Here is a 21,747-nt window from a genome sequence, read left to right on the forward strand (position 1 = left end):
GGTGATCATTGAAAGTGCGAAAAATATACCCCCAAATCCGCCCCTTTTCTTACCATTAGAAATTGGGTGAATGGTCCAATGGCTTATCCCCCTGGTCAAAAAGGGGATATACAAGTGCATGGGATTCACGACCCCAGAAAGTAACAGTTTGTTTCAGTATTATCAGGTGTAAGTATAATGATACACATGTACGAGTAGCCACAATACGATATTGAATACCGTAGAGTACCAGTTCTTTTCAGAACCATACATTCTCACAAAAGAAATAATCCAAATGGTGTCTCCGTAAACGCGTCAATATCCGTTGCCATGTAAATGTCTTTCATTTGTCCGCAAGATTTGTAAGAAATAGCCTCAGATTATGTGTAGAACTTAGCGCTTAGACACTATACCTCCATATTTTGTTGTTATTAAGTTTTTGCTTCAGCTGGTGCACTTTTCTTTTTCTTTAGAGGTACCGAGTAGACAACCACATGCCAGTTGTGTGACAGACCATGCTGACTTCGAGTTATTACATCAAACAGCATCCAACCTGCAAGGAACTGGGAAACCCGACCACCATGGCAGTGCAAGCCCCATTTCAGACGATGAAAAACAGTTAGATCCTGAACTTTCCACTCCGCTGGATATTTCTTCAGATCCTCTTATGATCCGCCGTGATCACAAGCAAGAAAATGGAGCTTGGGGTGTCTCTGCCTCAAAGCCAAGGGATACTCCTTTGAAACCAAATCTCGTAAAAAGCCAGAGTTCGCCACTGGAATACAAAATGGCGTCGTCCACCTTTCCACCGCTTTCAAGAAAGCACACCACTTCCATTACAACAAAACAACCAGTTAATGACTGTGGGTATCGTGTAGTGTCAGCAGTGCGGGTTAATGTGGAGGAAGATAAGCTCTCTGACGTGTCCTCAATTTATGAACAATTTGAAATAAGTGGTGACCGGCATGACATGCGATTTCCCTGGCAACACGACGTATATGTCCAGTGTGATCCCATGGAAACACGGGATGTCAGCATCCAGACAGATTTTGAACCTTGTAGTGAGTGTCAACTCAGGGGATTCTCCAACTCTTCGGACTTGAGCGAGTTAGACTTGGCTAGTAACTGCAGCTTTGATATGCGCACACGAAGCTCGGTTATCTCATCTTCTCGCCGCTCGACCGGCAAAGCGAAGCCGAAATTACAGAGGCAGAATTTTAGCCTTGACCTTAATGATTACCCGGAATTTTTTAATAGCAGTCTCCAGGTGAATGGAACCGTACCTTCTGGCACACCTCAACGACCCTTCAGGAGTCGTACCTGTAGAATCTCTTCCTTGCGTCCTTTATCGGACTCGGATATCAGTCGACGCTTGGGAGAAAACGTCTTGGGGCAGCACAAGATTTTTCAGAGACGCAAGAATGCCGACGTCGCTTCTACTAAGAGTGGAATCACTATGCATCTGACAATAGATACGAGTGAACGAGACTCCTTACCCTGTTCCCCGTGCCCATCACCCATTCCACAGGTAAATACTCCCTTTTTTATTTAGGAATGCATCAAAAGTCTTGTTTCTAGACCACTTTGAGTATAGTGTTGGATTTTTTAGCCACCAGCTGATTTTCTCCAAGAATTTTGCATCAAGTAATTCCACATCGCGCAAATACACAGTAACATCTTCGTTTGCTTCAGTCCTCATCCTGAAGTTGCTTATACGTGTATAACATCCTCCTTTTCAAAAACACCTTATGCAGTTAAGCCATTCAAACTGGTCAAGAGCCCGTCACGTGGTTGGTCTTAAACGCTTGATAAAGCACCGGCTCGCAGAGGTACATACCATAACATATCTAGGGGGTGTTTGGGGAAAAAAGAAGTAAATTTGGAAATTTATAATTTGTGGCCTTGTTTTGACTTTCTGACTCGTAAGGTACGCATGAATGTGTGCTTTGTTTGTCTTTAACTTTTGTTAAGACCCACCACAGGAGATTGCAAGGGACGCTAGCGCATCACTGGCTCATCGCGTTCTGTGCTACGTCATGTAGTACACATTGCTTTGCAGCTCGAGCATTAGTTGCGTCCATTCTCCTGAGTCGGTGTTGTTAAACGAATAGTTAAGGCCGGCTAAGCACATAGGCCTACATGTATTTTTATCCATATGATGCTAAGGGTGAACAGCCGGATTATGATCCAAAATACTTTGAAGATCGTAATACCAATATTAACCATATTTTGAGAACAGACCTCAGCAAACGTCTATCAAATATAGTATTACATTCATGCTAAATTTGTTTCCCAAACCATCATGTACAATGTCTTTACTTCTTCAAATCGTGTGTCGTGCTATGTAACTATGCATATACCGAAAGAAATGAAAATACTTGAATGATTCACTATGAGTGATATTGGACGTGAAATTAATATTTTAATCACAGGAAAATGTATCTACAAATACTGAACAGCACCAGACGCTACTCGCTAGGTGGCAGCGTGTATGCTGAGCTGCATTTGACAGCAGGTGGCGCGGTAAAAATTGCATCATGCATATATTTCGTCAGTTACCCAAATAAGTTATTTTTTCTAGTGTTTATGTCAAGCTTTCAAAGCTTTTTACATTAGCGAATTTGTTAAAATTGTATATGAATTACAGTACATTTCGCTATATTTTCGAATATACATGGCAATATAAAAAAAGTTGGTAAGATGCTTATTCAGCACATATCCAGTAATCCAACTGTAACACTAATGGAATTTTGTTAAAACTAAATTTATATGTCACAAAATATGGAGGGCCTGACGTTTCGATCCCAGCAGAATCTTTCTCAAAGGCAAAATGATAAGTGGATAGGACAAACAAGCAAACAGGGAATCAACCAAGCATGGGTGAATGCAAGAGGACAAACGTAAAGGAAGGTTACAGGCTGGATAAAAAGGGCAGGGGGTATAGGGGCAGGGGGTATGAAAGGCATGGCTGATCAACAAGGGGGTTAAGGAGGGAAAAGATCAAAGAAAAAATACAGTGGAACGAACTGGACCCCAAGTGGGGAGGGGGTATAATCTGCAGACAAAAGAGGGGGAAAGAAAAGAGTGTTCATTTTCCTCTTTGATGTTCAAGCCATGGGGCTGTATGGTGCGAAGGCGTTTGATCCAAAGCTTCTCCCTGTTGAAGCAAACAGCATCTTTACGGTGTCCAATTGATTCTATGCCCTGTACGATCATGTCAGACATAGAATGGTTAGGAAGGTTGAAGTGGTGGCCCACAGGGGTATCTCGTCATTTGGTGTTGACCGTGGATCTGTGGCCATAGAAATGCTTTGTCTATGAACATACTGAACACTGCACACCCTGCAAGAGATAAGATTTATGACATTAGGAGAGCTACTAGTGATAGTGTCTTTCGTTCTGTGGATGGTGGTACTGGAGGAGTGTCCAGAGAATGTCAATTCAAATTCACCAAAGCTAACTGCTGCTTGACTTCTTACACTCTAATTCGAAAAGCACCCTTAAAATACAAGCTTCGTGGAATGGAACATTTAACCTGTCGCTGAATGAAATTCTCACTGCATGAATATGCAACATTTATTATTTTTCCCATAGCTGCATAAATCCTCTTCTGTTAGAACAACGGTCTTTGTGTAATTTTATCGGTCGGTTTGCGCCACCCGCTAGCAGTACTGTGCAGTGTTAGACTGGCTACCCTCTAACATTTTCCTATTTCTCACTGGGAATTAAATGGTTATAACAATAGGGACAGGTCAAGTGGAATGAAGTTTTATTTAACGGGTACTGTGGAATAGAACAGATAATCTTATGACATGTTATCAGCGATTCACCGATCAGATGACATGGATTTATGTCGGTATAGTATAACACAACACATTTTTATGAATGCGGAGGCACGAATGATTTCATGCGATGTTAGATGGAAGGGTCTATTCCATGGGGCGAAGCGGCGTGCAATGTAGCATGCAAGGTGCCCATTATTAAGTTATTTTACCTCAACTGGTCATTAGCAGACAGCTCCACTAAACCATGTATGTTTGGGTTCATCAAACCTACATATTTATTCGGTGTTTTGAAGCTGGGAATGAATTATTCAGTGTTGAAGCTTGGCCAACATCTGGTGGTGAAGAGGTGGACCCGTGCGGTGTGTATCGTGCAAGGTCGATACACACTGATCAGAAACTCATGTGTAGAAGTCCTGTCAGGATACCCAGTCTAAAAACTAGGCCAGTGAGAAATTCACGGTTCGAGTAACTGAGCTATAAGTTACGTTGTCGTTTGAAGTCGACGTTTGATTTGCGTACTGCATGAGAACAATCTTTTTCGTATTTCTTACAGAATAAATTTTTTTTGTCCAGGAATTTGAAAATTCACTGCACTTCAAATCAAGGCCGAAGGTCATAGTAACTCACCACGATGACCCTGCGTATGATGTACAATCACTCAGAAGTAGCAGCAATGGTAAGTCTACAGTGCTTTTGTCAGAGGTTAAAGATCAACTAGACTGCATTCGTATCGGGTTGAAACGTGAGATCTCAGGTACATATAGTTGAAGTCCTTTACAGCCTATCTTTCTTTTCTCTTTCCTTTTTTTTAGTTAGGTTTAGTTTAACCCTGGTTCATTTCAGCTGAAATCGAGGTCTTTGTTCTTTAAAACGTGTGCTATGAATGCGTGACTGTCACATTCGGCCGGATTAATAAAACCTCCTGCAGTTTTCCCCTCCGTTGTAAGAGTTATTGCTTTTATTAGATATCATTATAGGGACATTCGTCATAGCAAAGTGTTATAGTTTATTTGAGTGGAATGCATATCCGGATAGTTGTATCCAGAGACTGTTAAACGCTCAGTGGTGATCTGAATAAATCAATCCAAAAATTACAGGTTCGTTTTTGCCTTTCCTAAAATCTTGTTTCAGTTGAATCGCTTGTTCCAAGCAAGTGAACTGCAATTTCTTACTAGCTGCTCGTTAGACAGCATATCTTCAATGTCAGTATTTTATATTTCTGTATGCCTTAATATTACGCACGGAAAATTCCTGACAAAGATGGATAAAGATTTTGCTAAAAGTCACATGAACATATTTAGAATGTCATACCATAGGCCTATTACATGTCCCGTTTAACACTGCTCATATTCAACACAGCATTTTTGCATGTGTGGCTACCAGAATTATTAAGAGAAAATTGAAAAATGTTTTTGAATGAACGTTTGCGATGTAATTTTAGCGCAGTCCCCGTAAAGTGCACCACTATCCCATTCAACATAAAATTCCCCTTTTCCCATTTTAATGATACTTTTGTGCCTTTTGGGTTTTACACAAAATGCCAGTTTTATATTCATAAGTATTACTATATGATGCCATTCTGAACAGAAACCTTCATGCTACGACTGTTTCAGCACAATACTTTCGGATACTTTGCTCTCATAAAGTTTCATTTCTTGGATGATTCGTGGTTTAAGTACATGAGCGGCTGTGAGCCGCTGGTCAAATCTGTCTTTAAACAGATAACTCCCGAAACTGAAGTGTCTTTCTAGAGTGACAGCAACAGCGCCCTCAGTGTGTGAAAAATGGAACAGTTTAGGCCTATAGTTTTTAGTAAAAGTAGTAAATGGTGGTTGATGTTAAATAGTTTTTATTCGTCAGAGAAGAGTTGACATTTCCACAAAATGTCTATCTCAGAAAAATTCATAATATAGACCTTCCAAGCTTCCTTTATATTGTTTTGTTAAATAAATCATTTATGGAAAACTACTCACTTCACTCGCTGGGCCCTACATTAATAGAATGACCTGTTATTTTCTCCTGTATATTATTACAACATTAAAATCAACGAATAGTGTCGGGCGTCGTCATCATCGTTGTTCTTTTTTTTTATTATTTTGTATTTATTTTTTTTATTATTTTATTTTATTTTAAAATATGTATTCTTAAATGATGGATTTTCTTCTACGTTAGGTTCCCAGGACTCTCTGACCAGCGAGAGTAGTTCTTTAAGAGTCCCGTCACCGGAGTTTCTGCAAAGTAAGGCGGTATTCAAGAAAGACAACTCGGTAAATCAATTTTACGAACATAATTTTTAAAAAGCCAAAGCATTACTGTAAAAAGGTTCATTGAAAGAGATTATCCCAGTCCTTATGCCTTCAATGAAAATACTTGAAACAGTACTATTAAGCAACCTGTTGGAAAGTAATTCACTTTGAGAGAGGTATCTTTCTATTGATTATGTTATTCAGTGACAAATACTATAACACATAGAACTCTTAAATATAATGTTGTGCCAGTGTTCCTTTTGTCAATTATTTGCAATGAACTGATGTGTTCTTGAAATGCAATGTTCATTAAGTAGACGTGTGCGTCGGAAACTTGCCACTTATTTCTGTGTAGAACTACATGTACTCCTTGTTAAATGCAGTCTTTTTTCACCTCGGCATTGCAAGCGTAGTTTGGATTGTTGGAAACCGAAAACATTGGTGCTGAGATTTTTCTAGACTTGACATAATAAACAGGTTTTCGGTATTTTTTTTAAAGCGAAACGAGATGAATAACTGCCGAAAATAGAATGTTTATGGGATAAAACGCATTTGGATATTTGCTACAAATACTGTCAGCTGCATGTATCTGAATGCACCTTAGCAAATTTGTCAAACCGAGTGCATCGCAGTAGAATATCGTTCCTTCCATTACGATCCTTTCGAGTAACGTGGGATCCGCCACTGGATAGGAAACCTCAAGGGAACTTCAGACTATGTGATTGTACGTACAACCTTCCTAGGCAACGCGGGATGTCATGTTGCGTGCTGCTCATAAGCCTTTCAGGATTCAGCAAATTCTCATCCGCATCAGGACTTCCTGATATCATGAGAGACAATAACGGCTTTCGTCCACCTCTATTGGTCCGTTGCAGGCGTAATAAGCATCTAATCATAATGCGTAGTAATGGCCTGTATATGGATATGTTAGTGTGTGTCTGATGATGCCCTCTCATAATGATGAGCATAACAACGTGATAGTCCTGCTGTTAATGACACATAACCTAATGCTCTCTCCGTTTCTGCCTGTACACAAAAGCAAATGAAACTGCACATTTGCTTACTGTCGAATTAAGACGATTTTTACTATCTGATCAGAGTTTAGACGACATGAATTAATATGGAGTTCGTAAGCAAGAGGATCTATTCTCTGTGTTGATTGTTATTCCGAGAGAGTATGCTGTAAACCTAAATGGGCAGTCTTTCCCTATGCCGATATCGACTTCCACGACGTCGGTCAGGATTGTCTTGAGTTGTTTTTATATTATGAGGCGCGAAACACTCTTTCGCCTCTTGCCGAGGGGCGTCTCTTCTGATGCTGTCCTCTGTCACCCCTCCCACCACCAGATTGTTTCTGGTAGTAGTGACACTGAAGACAATGAACCGTCATCGCTGCCACCAACTTCAAGAATCCACCAGCGACGAGGGGCTGTCATCTCACAAATTCCTCCAAACAGCTCAGACTGCGGAGACGAGGATGGAGGCGGAAGTGGCATAAGGTGAGAAGCTCGACAAATGATCACTTTTAAGCTTTCATTAACCTTATAGTTTATTCAACGTTCGATAATACCGAACACTAATGTCCCCCGCACGCACATGCTGTAGGTGTATGGCATGGCATTTCAGTAGAAGCTGGCCATTTCAAATTGAAGTATTGCAGTGGTACCTTAGAATTGCCAACATACTCAGCGAGACGGTAGAAAAGAAAGGGCTAATACAGACAATGCAATCATCACTGGTTGGAAAGTTGGCAACCTTAATTGTTGCATTTATGTACCGTACACAATAAGCAATCTCTATGACTATGTATGATGATTAATTCCCGCTAAATCCTGCATATGACGATTATCCCTTGTATCCTACTAAGCTTTGTTGAATTAGTAAAATTGAGACTGTCTTCATTTCCGATAATTTTTGAAGGGTTTGAATCGTCTTTCGGGAAACATACAGTACATAATGACATCGAGTCACCATCATGCTGTCCAACAATTACTTTATGATATGTCAGTGCGTTAGAATCATCTCTCTGTTAGTATTTGGCGAATTGTCGAAACAAGGGCGGTCTTTTTTGTGGTGGCATTCCATTTGGGATTCAATATCATCTTTTTTAATAAATGGCAAGCTTACATGTGTTGTCGTTACAACACACACCTGAATGTCCAATAAAATAGCCTTGTTTGACTTATATCCATAGGGTCACAAATTTTAAATAATAGACGCTTTACACATGTCGAGCATATCATTTAGATCGGACAACACACTTGCATATTAACGCTAGGCCAGTACCAATGAATTTTCGTTCCGAACCCTCACTCTTGAATTTCCTTTGGCATACATTGCATTGAAATCAAAGACCTACCCTATTTCTTCTCCTGCCGTATATTTATAGTTATAGCTCTCGTTTATCCCTGAAGACAAATTCCAATTTCCTTATTACCGGACACCGAACACACAACAAATTCCGTTTGGAGGTTTGACACACGATCCATCCAAAGATGCAAACTCTGATACTAATATGTACACCTGCTTGCCCGGCGGAGACCGGCTGAAGATGTGGCACGAAGCAATAAATACCGTAGTCTTGGTTCTAGGATCCCATGTATGTAGTTTATTCCGCATTCACGATTCACGAACCATCACTGTTAGAGGGCGCTATTTCCAGAAAACCATTGTCAATAAGCCATTTGCGAGTTAAATTTGAATAAAATCTGGCACACTGAGTTCTTCAAATTCACATGAATACAACAGCTTGAATTCTCCATACTGACCACTGTTGCTATACCTCGTGATATGGGGCAAGCTTTTGTTTAGTTACATAAGACACGCCTTGCAACAATACACTGTTCTCAATGGATAAGAACGGCAGAAAGGAACCAGTCCATTCCAGAGATGGTGCTCGCTATGCAAAAGCTTGCCCCGAATCACGAAGTATAGCAACAGTGTCTTTAGTCTGAGGAAGTCAAATTGTTACGTCTCTGTGCAATCGGATAACATAGTGTACCAGATTTTATTCAAATTTAACTCGCAAGTGGCTTATTCATTTGAAGTCGTAAACAAACCAAATAAATACTGCAGCCTCTAATTTTGGCTAAAAGCAATGCAAAGGTCTTAGAACCATGGACTACTAGTACCAGAGTGTAGTGTTACAGTCTCATTTTTTACAAAATAAACTTACGTTATTTCTTATTCTAGAAATACAGAAACATGGAGGGACGCACCAAAATGGTGAATTTTTCAGACTGTAATGATAATAAGTGAACAGTTCTTACGTCCTGAATACACTTACTTGAGTTGAAGTTAAGTAAAGATAGACAAAGGTTTCTTTCTAATTGTCGAAGGTCATTAATGAGAAGCCGAAGGTCTATCATCATCACTGTCTCAATTAAATCGATTGAACGGGTTGGAAAAGTAGGAAAACTGGCCAGTAAGCAAAATTAACAACGTTTGAAGAAGAACACATTATCTAAACATCTTTTATCCTGAACTGGATATCTTGTTCGCGTAGCACTGCTGCAGCGGTCTGTTGCCTCATCTAACTGCATGCTATGTCGTTATATGATTTCAATTTCTCCCCTGGCTTAACAGCATATACGTATACCTCAGTGTTTAGTCGTTTTTCAGATATTGGCAATCAAGTGGATCACAACCTGACATGAGCTATAGTGTTTTCGCAGAAACTCTGCAGTCATTAGATTTAGGTCACGAAGAATGTGCTGAAGGGGAGATAGTCTATGTAAGGTGAATCACGGAGTTTTATAAGAGAATGGGTAATCATTAGTGGCCAGTTTTAAGTTAAGTAATTCATGCTTTAGAGAGTTGGCGTTTCTGGGCAAGGGGTCGTCCAAAATGTTCAACATTTTCACAGTACTACACAGAGTACTGTTTTTCAAGGCCCCCTCCCTCCCCTAATTAGTACTCATCAACATTTTTCTATTGTTATCCTGAAATATCGGCAAACTACTGTAGGCACTGCATTGTTAGAAAGTGCCCACTATTAAACATACACGTTTTAGAAATAAAGGGTTCAATATGAAAAACACTGTTTAGACACATTATTGATAAAGAAATGTTTTTCTCATCAACGATGATGTCGTGCAAGTCCCCAGTTTCAGGACAAAAATGTGGGTAAAAATGGACACCGCGTTGGGAACGATGCGCCATAATGTCAAAGGTTATTTAGTATTCACGTATACTGTACCGCTCGCGTATCGCGCTGTGTACTCGCGCTCATCGGTTAGACTTCACGTACACTGTCAGACCAACCTACCTCTGAAATCACAAACCGTATACTAAAACTCCAAAAGTTATATTTTTCATTTAAACAATCGCACTTTTAAAAAATAAGCATATTCCTCCATGATCGGTTTCACCAACTCTGCGGATTGGGTCAACACTTCTTCGCGCACAAAATATATCAACACGCGAGAAATCCATTATTGAGGTTTGTGGAGTGAGTTGGCCCTTTTCCCAATGATTCTGTCACGTTTTCTTTGTTACAAAAAATGCACATCGTACATGTCCAGGCTTTTGGATTTTCCGGGCGCGGATTTGAGTCACCTGCCCGTCTATGGACTTTATTCACGGGGCCGGCCATATTGAATTTGAAGGCGAGGTTAACTCTTCATACTTGAATGTTGAGAGTACAAATGAAGCAATAAAATGATATTTCATGACCAATGTCCACCTGTCTACTCCGATAAATAATTTCAAATTCATGATTGAACACATAGAATTGTACCTTGCCAGATTCCAAAAATTAATGAAAAGGGAGGCTTGGGACGCTAGGAAGTATAAAACAGTCTGGCGACAATATTTACAACAGATTGGGGGAAGAGATAAAAAATGACCTCCACGTGAATAGGGTCTATACGGTGTATTCCGTCCACTTCCATTTCCGCGGATTTGTAACGTGAGGATCGCTCTTGTCAAAATTTTAATCCAAATCAGAGTTTCTTTGGAGAATGTTCACACTTGTGTTGCGCTGACAATATGCACACTCGAGGGCCTATGTCCAAAAATTATTTGAAATCTCCATGAAATCTCGTACAAAAGGATGCACGTAGAGCACGTAAAAACCGCTCGATAATGCACGACTTTGCCCCGCACTAGTTGTCACAAAGCTCTCTATCAGAGAAAACGAAAATTTACTAACCTTATTGAAGCCGCAAATTTACGATGAGACTCATGCTACCACGCGTTGTAGTGGGGATTGTTAGTCACCACATCCGCTGACACAGGGACGGCTGAAAAGAGTCTCACTGACACGTATGTATATCGATATATTGTGGACAGCCAATCACAGCACAACGATCGCATGGTTCCAGTATGCTTTTTACACAGGAATTTATTTATTTTTATTTTTTTATTTTTGTTTTCAAGCTGCACTGAAAAATGCCCGCACTGGACATCAATGCTGTGTATGTAACAAGCTGCGCCACGGCTGGTAGGCCAGAAAGTACTTTACATGTAGGCCCTACATGTACATGCAATATGCATGCGAGCCTTGCGGGTTTACTCTCCATCGGAGCCAGCTCTCAGAGCGCAACTGATGATTACATGTATTGCTTGCTTTTTCTTGATTTTTCACGAAAAAGTCGCACACAGCCTACGACCCCCTCCACCCACAAGACCGTGAAATTGTTAAAAATTTAGGACAATCCCCGAGAAAAAACGCATCGATGCACGCACGTTTGCCTTCTCTAAATAAATAAAAAGTTTCGACAGAAGTCGCGCGTGCGCCCGTCCCTGTAAAGTGACACGTATACGTTCACGTACGAGGTACGCCATAGAATTATTAGTTTCAGTTATCAGTACGCTTGTAGGAGAAGATGATTTCTGTAGGCCTACTTTTACTCTCTTTTCCACATGCTAACAACCTACAGCACTTGAACCGTCAGAAAAATCTCTGTCAGTTGGTATTTTTACACAAATGCTAGAGAAATGTTAAACACGAGATAAACACAATTTGTACGTGGAACTTCTTTTCATGTCTAAACGTGTCCCGTGGCCGTCACAACACGAAACTGGTGCGCATAAAATGATGACGTCAGCAGCGAAATCTCGACTTCACGTTTACGGAGCGCGCGGCGGGGTTTCTGCTGAAACTCTCTGATATTTCTGCAGTCTTCTTCCTCCCCTATTCCCCGTAGTACCACAGTAGCCGCTGATAATACATTCTTGTCCTGTATGATCCAATCAAACTAGATAACCTTGTATGCTAGAAAGAAATATTCAGGCCATTATTTGCGCTCGAGAGAGCGAACTTGAAAGCTTCAACCCAGTGCAGTCTCACATCAGAACTGCAGAAGTCGAGTTTTAATTAGGTCTACCTGTGCTTACATTGATCAGCACGTGTTTCCACTAAATGCAAATTTTGCTGTCCTTGGGCAAGTACTCAAGCTGTTTGATTTAGGTTTCCTCCATTTCTTAATAATACCGTTTTTTTAATCATACACGCAGCTGTTTGCATGATTCAGGTCAGGGCGGTACAAACTCACCACCTCATCATGGAGACCTACTCTTCCCACCAAACTTTGGAAACGAACATAGGTGTAGCATCATGAGTACAGCCAGCTCAACGCTTGCATGTGAGTAAATTAAAAATAACTTTCATTGGGAAAATATTGTTTATTGATCTCAACCTGATCTCGGGAACACTAAATGAATTGGCAAGTTTATTTGTTTTACCGTTTGTTTTAGGACCGTTATCCTTGGTTTCCTTTAACAATGGAGTCGACTGTAGTTATTTCGTTAAAATTAAGGAGTTTGTCTGCTATAATTGCTCTAACTGTTTGAGTCGAGATTTTCCCTCTTTGACTGTGAATATGGGGTGGGGGGCTGAAGCTCACAAGCAGGTTGTGATTCAGCTCATGTAGCCTTGACGAGGGCAGTAAATTTATTTGACCTAAGGTATTAGTGTAAGACATTCTGAAAGGATGCTGAAGTAGTGATAGCTACTTCTCTTTACCTTTTTAATCAAAATTGCGATCAATCATTCAAACAGACCAAAGAAACCTCTTTTTTACCAAATATATCGTAGAATTTACATTTCAGTCCGTATAAATCTATGTAAGTTTCTCCTTACGTTATACACAATATGTCAAAGGTCCTGTACTAAAACATGTACTATTTTTGTTGATCTGTTTCCAGCCGTAGCTGCCGTGCATTTACATGGTGAGTGGGATTGTGCATGTTTATTTGTAACTGGAGACTTTTAAACAAAATGCCATGTGAAATACATAGCTACATTCCAAGTTTAATTTGATTTTTTAATTAATGTCTCTTCTTTACCTAGTCAGTTTAGAAAATAACCCAAAGCCAAATATCAAACCTGATCGCAACCTGCTTTGGTTGGATTTCATTTGTTGACATGATATTTAATTTCCTGTTATTTGCCTCTTCCAAGATTTCATAGAAGCCAGTGCAACAGCAGGCTTTGACAGTAACGATCTAGAGCAAGACAATAACGACAGTGCTGGTAAATATCCTCTTGGGAACTCACGTAGATTTGTTTGAGAACTGGAGAAATTATGAATCTCCCTGTAAGCAGTTCGGATTCAGAGAACCTGCACTAACCTTTACTGTTTAACCTGTTTTTTAATTTTATTTTCTGCGTGCTATCCGTTCAGCAAAGATCAAATCTTTTATGAGTGGACAAGCACTGACATACTACATGTATATCCAAAATAAGCAAAGGTTTAACTAAACGAAATGACTGTCGTGAAATTTGAAATCTTGTCTCTCACCAGTGTTTATTTTATTTTCCATTTTCAAAGAAAGAAATTCTTACGTATTTCACCAATGCTTTTGTCCACAGAAAACAAAAAGAAGCTGCATGCTCTCTTTAAGAAGAAATTTGTAAGTATCGCATACATGCAGTTTAATTCCATTACCAAGGCGTAGTTGACATCCATGAAAATCTCATCCATGAAAAACATTCAAGTTCGATAAAGAAAATCGAATACTGATCGAACGTTTACCAATACAAACTACGAACGCCCGTCAGTGCCAATTTTTGTGTGTAAAAATTTCAATTTTTTTTTAATTTCTTTTTTTTTTCCACTTTTTTCTTCATTTACCCCTACGGAAGCCCATTTGTGCCAATTTGAACTATGCAAATACATGTATATTTTTAATTGCGAAATAACGCAATTTCTTTGTGAAATAATGCAATAGTTCTACGGACATTTGGGGCACGTTACTCCAGTTAATAAAAGTACCATGCGTGCACGTTACACCTGGGAGCTGGAGTGTACTCCCCCGTTAGCGAGAGTAGGCTCTCGCTGACCAGCGGATCGCACTCCAGCCGGGCAAACACACCCTTGAGTGAACAGTGCAGGTGATTTCCCGTGAAACAGTAATCGAGGAAAGCTAACCATGGCATTACGCAAACTCGTGAGCTTCTACTTCTCTCTTGGTTTGAGTTATGATCACATGTTGTGGTTTTTGGCAGTAAATCATGGTATCATCGTAAGTTTGACGACCCTAAAACGACATCTGGCCTATTACGGATTGTCCATGACAAAGACCACGACATGGATTGTTGATGTCGCTCTTTTCATACAAGAGCAGGCGCAGGGGATGCGTTCGAGCGAGCTACTTGTGTTAACACGATACTCCTGAGCGTTCGAACGGCTGGAGTACGACCCAAGGGTCAGTGAGAATAAACGACGGGGGAGTGTACTCCTGCACCCGGGTATAATGAGCACGCATCCTATTCTTGTTAACCGGAGCAACCGTACGAACGTGCCCCAAATGTCCGTAGAACTATTGCATTATTTCGCAAAGAAATTGCTTTTTTCGCAATATTATTGCTTTATTTCGCAATAAAATTTGCATGGTTCAAATTGGCACTAACGGGCTTCGGTAGGGGGAAATGAAAAAAAAATTAAAAAAAATAAACCCCCAAACTCCCCCCTCCAGTCAATAATAATAATTTTAAAAATTCCCTCCCAAAAGCAAAACAACCCCCCCCAAAAGCCAAATTCTAAAAAATATACTGCACGGCCTTTATGAAACCAAAGACGAAGAAAACGGCACTTCCGCTATGACCTCAAATCCGTCTTGTACATTATAGACATGAAGTACGGCAATGCCAAACTTTCGTTTCGTAAAGTTTCAACAAATTATAAAATTTAAACAAAAAAAAATAAAATTAAAAAAAAGCAAAATGTTGGCACTGACGGGTTTCTGTAGCAAACTTTATGCTTTCTAGTTAGACATTTAAAGAAAAATTTGCTTGTGTAGTGTAAGTCGCAAGAATTTGTTTTCTGTTTTGTACTTTCATTCAAAAAAGTTTAGCACTTGGTAAAAGTTCCAGTAGAACAAGTGGAATTTCCGTTACAGTGAAGTACATGTATTTAGTTATGTCACAATTATTTCAGTAGAATTTTGAAAAATTCTGAGGTTTAGTATGAATGATAAATTCAGGCATTTGCAAATGATCATGTTAATGTGAAGTATATATTGTGCAAGATTTTGGAACGCATAAATTCTTCCATAAATTCACGATAAAATACAATTTATATTCATGAAACTGATTACCAGGATGTTCGTCAAGCTTGGTGGCATCGTTGATTCATCAATCATAACTGAAAAGTGAATTGTTTGCGATGATATCAAATAATCACTGTGTCCTTAATAAAGGCATCCACCCTAACTACAATATTTCCACATATGTCAACAGAACACGACCTGGCAAATTACTGTTCGTGGAAACCGCTTGTCCCACATATTCCAGAGTTTTTCTCCAGTGTACACATTGGACATATGCATGCCAACTTTTTGCATAAATTACTCACCACTTTATGCCTGTTTTCAATTAGTACGAAATCTACTCAGAATTATTTTTCCTCGTTAGGGAAAAGACAAAGACAAGAGTATGATTGATGACATCACTACCGTTTTTACGAATTTTAAAATTCGGGACCAGGATGACTTGGAATTTTCAACATATAAAGTGAGTATGTCGTTAGTCGAACGCTTTTATCAACTGCTGCTACATTTTAAATGGAAATAATAACATTGGACAGATGCACTTTGTCTTCCTGTAAAACACCTTTTCCTTCAATAATATTATGGTGCAAGTTATTACTGGTTGTAACTAGTTATAATTTGCCTGTTTTCTTGTGTGTTACTTGGCAGTTAATCTGTTAATGCAGTATGCATTTAGGCCTAGGTGTTTTTTTCAACAATATCATAAAGAGAAATCCACATACAAAAGCATTCGTTTACAAACTAGAAGTTTATAAGTGATATCTAGTGTGTAATTCTTTCGTACATGGTTTGTATGAACTGATCTATTGCGGGCCCAACAAGCACCGAGATGGAACCCAGACACCCAATTGGCAGCGGATGATCATCTCTCGCTTATGAGCTTGTCACCTTGTCCGAGAGTGGTACTCACCCAGAACACCGACGTGACCTTCCGCCTAAGGGGAGGTTTAAAAGATGTGTCACATCTTTTTAAGTTTCATGTACCTAGAATGTTAATTTCTTTCATGAATGGCAAGATGGCATCATTTACAGCATTGTACACCATCACCATCTTTTGTTTTCCTCAGTAATTCTGTCAGGTAATAGGGTTATAGGTTATAGCGCAGACTCCTGCTGGCTTTTGACTGTTGAACATCTCGCTGGGCATGCAACAAAAACGAACAAAAATGAGGACTGCTTACCAGCTGATAACATAAAAAGAGCAAGAAAGTTACGAGAGAACCAAGAGATTCGGGGGACGATACTACAACGTCCCTGCCACGGCTACGACTCACTGAACTCACTAAGGCTTGAAACAAATGCTGAAGATGAGTAACCAAAGCAGATTTTTCAGGAATAAAAAAAACCTTACTTCCACATAAACAAGATAAAAACATGGTGTAAGCAAACTTGGTAGTTGTATTCAAGTAGGCCTAAGTACTTTTAACAACTGATAGCACGGCATATTTTTTACCCTCTTCTTCAATGTCTTTCATTTACATGCATTAGGACAAGCATTGGCGGGATGTAATCATGGAGATCGAAAACAATAACTCTAACCACACGGTTTACTCCCCACCGCAAGATGAGGTGAAACGTAGGGACAAGGTCTGGGAACTATTTCGCAGCGAATGCGTCTACCTCATTGAGCACATCCTAGTCTTAAAAAATGTAAGATTTCTCCTTTTGAAGATAACGAAATGCAGGTAGTTTTGCGAGACGTTTCAGTTGGCATTAATAGTGGTCATCCTTACGGTTAATGACATAATGAACATTGTTAACTGCAAAACTGGGATTTAGAAGACTGTTTAATGTCACGATCATACAAGTGACCTGCAGTGAGTGGACATAAGCCAAACTTTTTATCACTTTCCATCTTGCTGCTAGTTGGGCTGCCCAAAAAAGCATTCATGTATTTCTGAGCCTAACATAAATTATGATTACCGGACTGGAATGATTTTTTATTATTTGCACCAGCTATAATCCTTATTTACCACAACCAATGAACAATGCTATATTGCAAAGCCATGGCTTATTGTAAAAAGCCTCCCGCAAAGACTTTATTTCATAATTTTTCTTGCCGGGCACTCTCACCTGTCATCCTTATCGCTTCATTACATTTCAGTGTCGGAAAGTATCAGTGTTGTCGTGTGATATCGCCTTAACTGCATGGTGCTCCATTACCCTGTTCCCATAAATTAATTGCATTATTATGGAAAATGGGTTTGGTCGAGCTTATAAATTCTTTTCTGACATATCGACCAACAGTATATTTCTCCTTACTCTAACATCAAGGTAATGCTCGGTCTGGTTCATTTCTTTCCAGGTGTTTCAGGAACCTCTTCGCGCCTTGCAGTGCGAGGGATACCTGATGTACATCGAGCCTGCTAAAATTTTCGCCAATTTAGACGAACTGAGCCAGGTACGTTGCCTCGATAATAAAGTATCCTTCACAAATATCTTAGCGTCGTGATGAAATTGCATGGCCTTGTTTTAAACTCTTATTTCAAAGCACCGAGTTATTACCTTGCTTTATTAGGTCAGTGCCTCCTTTTGCCGGGATCTCATCCGAATGCTACTGGCCAAAGCAAGTAGAACAGAAATTTGCCATACAGATGCAGTAGTCTCTGCCTTTTCAATGGTAAGATTCAAAAATTGTAATATATGGTACTGACAAGCACTTCAAGAAAACTTGCCCTCGTCACTTTAAGACCTTTTATGGCTTAGCCCTTCCATATTGAAGAACATGCTGTTACCCCACTTTACCAGGTCAGGTCTCAGTTCTACCAGCAATATAAGTCTTGCTATTTCTCGGACTAGACTAGCCAGATGGAGACGGCTTTGGAACTCACTTCCTGATTATATCACTTATCAGACAAGAACCTGACATTACTCACCTTTGACAGCATATTAAAAGTTTATTTTCTAACTAGTCTTTTATTCCAAACACAAAACTGAGACCCACCCAGACCAGCACCTTTGAATGCTTACAGATAAAAGGCGCTTTATGAGTGCTGTTTGTTGTTATTGTTATGATAAAACTGTCAGGAGATGTTTTACATAGGCATTTGGGATGTAATTTCAACATGAACATATATCAGCCTTTATCATTTATTTGTATAAAAAAGAACACAAGCCGACTAAACATGCTTAGGTGCCATTACTTTAAGAAAAATTCGTAACTTTTATATCTACATAGTTCGGTAACCGCGTGTGTCCAGCCTATCAGAGGTACTGCATGAATTACTCCGCGGCTCTGCACTACATTGAAAACCTCAAGAAGCACGAGGACTTTGTTGAATTTGTGAAGGTGAGATCAAACCATTCAATAGCGAGCGAAAGTTCAACATACTGGCATATTTACTTGGCAGGAGGAAGGTTCTTCATCTAAAAGTAGTTATCAAAAGCTAAGACAATTTTTTTAAACTGCTGTTGCGTTTTTGTTAAAGCTTTGAGGCTAAATTAAATTTATGTGGTATTTATGTTTGAGCTTTTCGTAATGTGATTTGTAACAGGAAAACGGCTTTTTATAGCTAATGTGTTGTGAAAAATACATACCCTGCACTGGGTGTCATCCATTGCATACAAAGTTTCTCTAAAACTCTAGGAACAAGGGCCATTTACAATAGAGGATAAAAACCAGTACCGCAGCTCATTTGTTCTAGCAGCTGTCAGTGGTGTAATGAGTTATGGTTACAACGACGAGTTGCAACTAATTTGAGAGATATATCGTACTTCTTTATGCATGGGCTAAGTTTATTACTTACATATTTGATTGACTGGCTGGCAACCGACAGACCGACCGACCGACTTGACCTGAACTTACCTGACCTGACCTGAGCTGACCTGACCGACTGGCTACATAGTCACTTTAATCACACAGTCACGTCAATTACATGCGTTTTCAATATGTGTATGTAAAAAGGCAAAGAGAATCACCCTATTACGTTATAGTTGCAATGCATTTCATGAATCAAAAATGTTACGAGTGGTTGGTGTAAAGGAAAAATCTGTAAATGTACTTCACGGTTGGTCGGAGAGACTTATCCAGGTTCCCACTGAATTTTTTTTAATTAATGAAGTCAGACCTGTGAAATGTAATAAGAAGATTTCATTTTGATCCATCAGCTTTGCGAACAGGATACACGATGCAAAAGATTGCAACTCGCTGACCTCATGGTGGCACCAATTCAACATGTGACCAAGTACCCCTTGCTGCTGAAAGACATTCGGGAACGCACAAATGACCTCACCGAGCGCGCAAGCTTGAATGCAACGCTGCAGGCTGTCGAAGTTGCACTGAGTGAGTATTTGAAGATCCAACCTCGGTCTTTCAGCAAAGCATGATGAATTGTCCATTTGCCACTGGAGTTAATTCACCAAGCACATTCAATTATTTTACGACTGTGAGGTCATATGTCCGGTCACTTTAATTAAGCAAATCTATGGGTGATACATGCCCTTTGGGGGTTAATTCATTCATGCATGAGAAAAGAGTTGCCACGATTTTTGTAATTGGGATTATTCGAAACCAAACTTTTTGCACAAATCACACTTTATACAGAAAGTTCAAATAGTACATTTGGCACATTTGTTATCAAGGAGTTGGTCGTTATCGAAAAATGACACAATAAAGTTGATGACCAGGCAAATGTTATGGTTAAGTAGGCTACTGTAAATAGTTTCATGGTGTTTCTTAGAAACAAAAACTCATCTCTAAAACTACGCTGTGGTAATATTTCGCAAATGTCGGTAAAAAATGTTTTATTCTTCTATAGCACGTTTAGGAAGTAAAGATTTTTTGTTGTCAAAAATCGAATTATTAGCCTACGATTGGATCAGTGAGATGACATCCCTTTAACCCCCTCCCCCAACCAAAAACTCGGAACACAAAGAACTCTTTTTTAGCCTCAAATTAAGCCAACATGGCAACATCTTCTATCCCAAAAATGTGAACACCTGTTAGCTAGATTCCCGTGTTAGCCATGGCTAAGTGCGACCTAGCATAGAATCATCATTATAATGAATTTGATAAGTGCCTTATTTCCCTGGAGCCCAAGCACGAGTTTGATAGACTATGGCAGTTGTATAGCATGGAGTCCTGCAGCCTCCTCTGTGGTTGTGTATTGCAGAAACTGGTTCACAAATTACGGTGAACATTGTCCATACTAAAATGACTAAATCCATTTAAATAATTTTATTGTACAGTAAAACCTCTTGGTAGAATGGCAGCTGCATGGAGTAAGCTCAAAATGTGAATCAACAAAATAAAATGCTAGATAATCTAATTGGTGTTGCGGTTTTAAAAAGCGAAAGATATATTCGATTTCCGCCTCCATGATGATAGTACAACTGAACAAGTAACACCAGCACCCAATTGTCTAGGTTCCTTTTACCCCCCCCTTTTTGTGTCTGTGCTTTGTGTTTTGACATATTCGCCACGATAAATCTTTTACCAGTGGCTAAAATGCAAGGCACTATGTTGCCATATGTCTGTCGATAAAAGAAGTAGGGTTACGGGTTAAAAAGGAAATAAAAACAAACATACAAACAAACAAAACCCAAAATTACATGTATTTTCATGTGGAAATCAGGTCGATTGCCGACAACATAACTCCCTGTTTAACAACTGAAGTCAAAAGCAGTAAAACATACATTTCAAAAAAATGTTCAAGGAGGCTCCTCATAACTCATTTCAACACCAGTGAATACTGCAGATTTTCTGTTAGATATTCGTTACAATCATTGCAGTCATTTTGTTCCTTGTATTAATCAGTGTTGATTGTCAGTATTCAAACAACTTGTCAACAAAATAGTATAAACTTCTTCGTCGTATTTCGGCGTAATTTATGTTTACCGTTCAAAACATTCATCAAATGCATGAAAAATATGGTAGAATACCCATCAACCTTGTTTATGAGGTATTTGAGATGATATTCTACACCCGTCATGGAATTTGCCGCACTAGATTTAATTAGACGTGAAACGATAAAATTTAAGGGGATTCCCTTACACTGCTTCAGCCGATGTCGCATACTTTGCGAGCTTTCAGTGTTATTGGATATCATTATATGATGCGGTTTTCATCTGCTTGCAGTATACTATAGAGAGAGTTTTGAGAATGTTAGCAATGAAAACATGTTTCTGACGAAACAAAGTTGCGTAACATTTCCAGCTAACAAAAGTATCATTCTTTAGATGTTGAATCGGCTACTTCATCATTAATGCATATTCTGCACATCAGTGCGTAATGCAAATAGAGC

At 39.4% G+C, this 21,747-nt stretch overlaps 1 protein-coding gene and 1 long non-coding RNA gene across 10 annotated transcripts in view; one reads left to right on the forward strand and one right to left on the reverse strand.

Moving 5' to 3' along the window:
- Positions 1-21,747, forward strand: part of LOC110974883 (uncharacterized) — a 114,660-nt gene that overhangs the window by 79,164 nt on the left and 13,749 nt on the right. For all 8 annotated transcript variants that reach the window (XM_087135381.1, XM_087135382.1, XM_022226815.2 and 5 more), the window contains 14 exons: positions 453-1,507; positions 4,338-4,440; positions 5,937-6,031; positions 7,358-7,509; positions 12,470-12,597; positions 13,160-13,183; positions 13,416-13,487; positions 13,827-13,867; positions 15,870-15,968; positions 16,994-17,155; positions 17,811-17,906; positions 18,024-18,125; positions 18,684-18,794; positions 19,613-19,787. In XM_087135381.1, coding sequence (XP_086991507.1) covers positions 453-1,507; positions 4,338-4,440; positions 5,937-6,031; positions 7,358-7,509; positions 12,470-12,597; positions 13,160-13,183; positions 13,416-13,487; positions 13,827-13,867; positions 15,870-15,968; positions 16,994-17,155; positions 17,811-17,906; positions 18,024-18,125; positions 18,684-18,794; positions 19,613-19,787 — 2,415 coding nt within the window. The remainder of the gene's footprint in view (positions 1-452; positions 1,508-4,337; positions 4,441-5,936; positions 6,032-7,357; positions 7,510-12,469; positions 12,598-13,159; positions 13,184-13,415; positions 13,488-13,826; positions 13,868-15,869; positions 15,969-16,993; positions 17,156-17,810; positions 17,907-18,023; positions 18,126-18,683; positions 18,795-19,612; positions 19,788-21,747) is intronic.
- Positions 6,192-11,878, reverse strand: LOC147799352 (uncharacterized). 2 transcript variants are annotated; one of them, XR_015424983.1, is made up of 2 exons: positions 11,163-11,878; positions 6,192-7,473 (listed from the first exon to the last, which is right to left on the reverse strand). It is a non-coding gene; the product is annotated as an uncharacterized LOC147799352 (long non-coding RNA). The 2 variants fall into 2 exon arrangements; XR_015424984.1 differs by lacking the exon at positions 11,163-11,878 and adding an exon at positions 8,370-10,089.

Source organism: Acanthaster planci, linkage group LG04 (assembly GCF_054643075.1).
Source record: "Acanthaster planci isolate LZ-2023a linkage group LG04, COTS_SCS, whole genome shotgun sequence".
Taxonomy (NCBI): domain Eukaryota; kingdom Metazoa; phylum Echinodermata; class Asteroidea; order Valvatida; family Acanthasteridae; genus Acanthaster; species Acanthaster planci.